Below are 4,888 nucleotides of genomic sequence, written 5' to 3'. Positions count from 1 at the left end.
CAGTGGCAAAAGCACTTCCACTGCTGCCTGGCACTCTGGGAACAGCCTGGTATGGATGCTGTCTCTGTGGTAAGAAGCCCAGTGAGATTCCAGTAGCTAGTAGTGTGTAGTCACAGGCCTTGCTTGGAGTTCTCTGTCTCTGATAGTAACTGCAGACCTCTGCAGGAAAGAATCAGGCTTCTTAATTTATTTTTTATTAGTGTATGGGTATTGTCTGTTTATATGTGTGTGCCACAGCCTTTTAATGCATGTAGAGGCCAGAAGAGGGTGTTAGATCCCCTGGAACTGAAGTCACAGATATTGTAAAGCTACCATGTGGGCACTGGGAATCAAACCCAGGTCCTCTGGAAGAGCAGCTAGTGCTGAAAGTCTGCAGTCTTAAAAACCTGCAGGCTGCTGGGTAGTGCTGGCCTGTGCCTTTAATCCCAGCACTTGGGAAGTAGAGGCAGGCAGATTTCTGAGTTTGAGGCCAGCCTGGTCTACAGAGTGAGTTCTAGGACAGCCAGGGATACACAGAGAAACCCTGTCTCAAAAACCACCCCCCCCCCCCGCGGGCACAGGCTTTATTTTTGCCTATATTATTATTGATGAGTCATGCTTATATTCTTGAGAAATGTTTTCCATTTTGATTATTTTAAAAATTTAAACATGTGTGGCTGCATATACTTTTAAGCATATATATATATATACATATATATATATATATGCTTGTTACTATCAGAGAATAAAGGGCTGATTAACTAAAATGGCTGGATTATATAGGGAAGGGCAGCTGGGGAAAAGGGAAGCCCAGACTTTGGGCTGGAGACTATGGTAGTGGGTAGGGTATGCAAGCCATACCCTGTAACAAGGAGGGACTGAAGGATGCTGGGAGAACCTGGTGTCCAGGTCCATTTTCATATGTTAAATAGGCACCTCAGTTAGCCACTTGTTCTGGGTTTGAGAGTTAATGTCCTCTATCTATCTATCTATCTATCTATCTATCTACCTATCATCTATCTGTTTTCACAGCAAAACTGGATGGAAAGTACTAAGAGTTCCTATGTACCTTCTGTGCAACTTGCCCCATAGTCAACATTCTGCCCACAGTAGCACATGGCATGTGGTTACCACCAAAGCCCTAGTTAACTCCTGATGTTAGACAGCCTTGATTTTTTTTTATAATATTTACTTATGTATGTGAGTACACTGTAGCTGTCTTCAGACACACCAGAAGAGGGCGTTGGATTCCATTACAGAGGGTTGTGAGCCACCATGTGGTTGCTGGGAATTGAACTCAGGACCTCTGGAAGAGCAGTCAGTGCTCTTAACCACTGAGCCATCTTTCCAGCCCGATTTTTTTTTTTTTTGACAGATACATTCACTTGTATTCAGTCCAACAGTGCCGTACAGAATGAGCTTCCCTGACCTCTGAGTCCTCTGTGCTCAGTTTATTAATCTCTTTTCTGATGATGCCTAGCAACCAGTGATCTTCTTCTCCACCTACTTGTAGTTTTGCTATGCCAAATGCCATGTAGTTGCTATCATACAGTACCCAGCCCTTAAAGAGTACCATCCACTTGTGATGTTTCTTTCTAGACCGTTTGCATTAACCTCATTTTACTTGAGGTAGATGGTAGTTGATACCTCATATGCAAAGGCAAGCTGCAATAGAAGCTGAGAAACTTGCACTGATATCACATGGGGATGATTAAGCCTGGAGGCAGGGAAATAGAGGGCGTCTGGGTCAGAGACCTTATGAGACTCAGGTGGAGTCCTTAGCAGATTAGAGGAAGACCGTGGAGTTCTTTTCAGTGTTGAGGCAGAGTCATAGGGTCTGTTTACTATTTTAAAAATAACTGCTGGGGAGAAAAGACTGTTGGAGTGGACTCCAGCGTTGCTGCAACAGCCCAGGCTAGATCTGATCTAAACTCACAGCCATGGCTCCCACCCCCAGGTGTGTTTGGGGAGAACAGCAGAAGCACTGTGAGGGTAGACTAGCTCGGCTTGCTAAGGATGAAATAGAGAATAAAAAGCAGCAATAAAGCCTGTTAAAAACTTTTAAATTGCTCATTTCAGGCTGATTAGCCAACAGAAAACATTGCTATTGGAGGGAGGTGGGGGAATGTTCACATGTAAACTTGTCTATTTTACGACATGCTCCAACATTCTATACCTAAATATTTCAGCGCAAACTGGGATGCATTTTGCAACGGTCATACCCAAAGCCTTATTATCAGTGCTGACATCTGTAGCGCTTTTAAAATGTAAACCTCAAAACACATCTTCCTAGATTCACCTCAGCACGAATCTAATTTGTTTTTTTTTTAGTTTTCTAGAAAATTTACATGCAAGGTGAAATGCACTAATCTGTAGTAAACGTTTGCTGAGTTCTTAAAATGCATGTACTTGTCCACATCCTAAAATGAGAGGTCACGGAACGTAGCTAAGCTGATGGATATGGGAATCCAGAGCTGAGGTCTTCCCTGGAAATGTGCATGTAAGGGTCACCACAAACCGGTTTATTTAGGGCAATGAGCTTGGATGGAAACACCTAAGGGGACAGCAGGGAAAGAAAGGGTTGGTGACCCCGGAAACCAGGCATTGAGAGCGTTGGGCAGGACAAGCTAGACAAGCTCAGAGTCCTGGAAAGCTTGGCGGCAGTGACCGTGTGGGGCCACGGAGGTACCAGATTGGCTTGTGCAAGGGAAGAGCGAGGAGGGGAGGGAGCAAACAACCCCTAGCAGCCGGAGATCTGCAGGCGAGGGACAAGGGGCTGCGAGGGGAGCTGAGAGGGAGGGTGGAGTGAGGCGAAGTGGGTGGGGCCAGAGTCGGGAGGAAGGCCAAGCCAGGCCAGGCCGAGGGAGCGAGGCTTGAACAGTAGCTTCGGGAGGGGGCGGAGCTGAGGGCCAAGTCCAAGGAGGAAGGGGGCGTACCCAAACAGAGGGGGCGGAGCCTGGCGAAGGGAAAGTCCAGAGCAAGAGTGTGAGGAATGGAGGAAAAAGGAGAGGGCGTGTCTAGGGAGGAGCTGGTGGGTCCACGGATTGGAAGGAGAGGTCAGGACCGCGCACTGAGGGCGGAGCCTGCAGAGAGGAAGCGGGCGGAGCCAAGAGTAGGAGCGGGAGAGTCGAGGAGAGGAGCGGGCGGAGCTGGAGGTTGGAGCGGGAGGAGCCACCACACCGGCGGCGGCGGCGGAGGAGGGGGGTGTGCGCGGATCACATGGTAGAGGAGCCCTCCCGGTCAGCTGCCGTGCCCGCTGCCGAGCACTGCCACTGGAAGCCGCTGCGCCGCGCTTGTGCCGTGCCGCCCGCAGGAGCCGCCCGCACCCGGTGCTCATGAGGCGGGCCCGCGAGCCCCACCGCCTGCAGCCCCGGGCGGCGCGGTGAGGGCCGCACCCCGCCAAGCGCCATGGAGCTGAACGCAGGTACGAGCAGGAGGGAGGCTCGGGCGCAGGGTCGCGTGTCTGTGCGTCCGTCTCGCGTGCGGCTGCTGGGATCCCGCACTCGGGCTCCCCGCGCGCCGGCCGCCCCCCTCACATGGCCCTGCCGCACGAGCCACGTGCACGGTGTGTTTACGTTCGGCGGCGCGGGCGCCGGTTGGCTGCGCGGGCGAGTGACGCGGTATTACATAATGCGCGCTGGGCGGTGGCGGGCGGAGACACGTGAGGCCGCGCGGTGACCCACATTCCCCGGGGCCGGAGGGACACGTGGGGGCGGCGCCGCTGGGGAGCCCGTAGTCAGCGCGAGGCCCCGCCCCCGGGGCCTCCGCCGTGACGTGGCCTCGGTCCCGGGTCTCCCGCGACTGCCCACTGCGGGGCCCGCTGCGCATGCGCACCCGCCGTAAGTTCAGGCGCCAGTCCCGCCGCAGTGCGCGCTGCAGCCCGCGCGTCCCCGGGTGACCCCGGCAGGGTTGACCTTGCTAGGCAGGGAGTGCGTGGGTCGTTTTCGCTCAGAGGCCTGGGGGAGTCGCGCAGCACCCTCCGGATGGAGGGCGTGTACAGAGCAGTCCGCCTCCAGGGGGACTTAGCCCAGAAGTCCTTTCAAGCATGGAGGGGAGGGGCTTTTCTGCACGCAGCCTGCTGTGATCTGAGGACTGGTGATCTAGGATTTCAGAAGCTTACATAAAACTTTTATTTACGTTAAAAACCATTTAGCTTCGCGCCCAAGAGTTTGAGGCAGATGGCCGCAGAAAGTTGCAGGCTATGGGCTACTGTGTGAGACCCTCACTCAGAATGCCAAAAGAACAACAACAACAAAAAAAAACCCTTTTGTTTTCAGGACTGACTTTTGTCTGAACCCAAAAAAGACATGGTCATATAATACCTTCCTCGCTTCGCTTTAGTCGACCGACCCCAGTGATGACCCTTACACCTGAAGCAAATGAAGTTTTCATTTTGAACTTTTGAGTTCTTTGCACTTTTAAAAATCATTCCTGTTCTAACAAATGTTTTATAAATTTTTAGACCAATGGTCAAATTAGTTTCATGACTGTTTTGATTAGTCATTGCTGCATATAAAATATCCAGTCACATGGGGGTGAACCTTTTGTTTTTCACTTGAAATTTAGAGGTTGGTAGATTCAGTCTGTTCTAGCCCTGCCCTTCACATGGATTCTTCAAGCTTTGTAACTCATAATGTTGTTGGGTCAGGTGGGTTAGGTTTCTCTGATATGAGCCTTTGGAGGCCATGATTATTAATGTTAGAAGTGATTTTTTTGGAGCTAGGAATGTGAATATTTTCTCGTGTGGCTGTTGACGGCTTCTTTCCCCTGCCCATTTTCAGTTCTTACTTGGTCCTTGCTTTGTGTTTTTCTAATCCTGTTTAACTCCTGTTGCCCTCTGGGATGGAGAAGTGAGTAGACTACTGTGGAAGTGCTTGGACATTTTCCATGGTTTAAATTTTTTTTTTTT

At 50.9% G+C, this 4,888-nt stretch overlaps 1 protein-coding gene across 2 annotated transcripts in view; it reads left to right on the top strand.

Moving 5' to 3' along the window:
* The first annotated feature begins 3,140 nt into the window (after positions 1 to 3,140).
* The window catches only part of Nr1d2 (nuclear receptor subfamily 1 group D member 2), a 27,651-nt gene continuing 25,903 nt past the window's right edge, over positions 3,141 to 4,888 (top strand). The window contains exon 1 of one of the 2 annotated variants that reach the window (XM_031361657.1): positions 3,141 to 3,403. In XM_031361657.1, coding sequence (XP_031217517.1) covers positions 3,388 to 3,403 — 16 coding nt within the window. In that variant the 5' untranslated portion in view covers positions 3,141 to 3,387. The remainder of the gene's footprint in view (positions 3,404 to 4,888) is intronic. The other variant, XM_031361658.1, reaches the window with a different exon arrangement.

The sequence above is a fragment of the Mastomys coucha genome, unplaced genomic scaffold, assembly GCF_008632895.1.
Source record: "Mastomys coucha isolate ucsf_1 unplaced genomic scaffold, UCSF_Mcou_1 pScaffold9, whole genome shotgun sequence".
NCBI classification, from domain to species: domain Eukaryota; kingdom Metazoa; phylum Chordata; class Mammalia; order Rodentia; family Muridae; genus Mastomys; species Mastomys coucha.
This window is presented reverse-complemented; position numbering and strand designations above follow the sequence as displayed.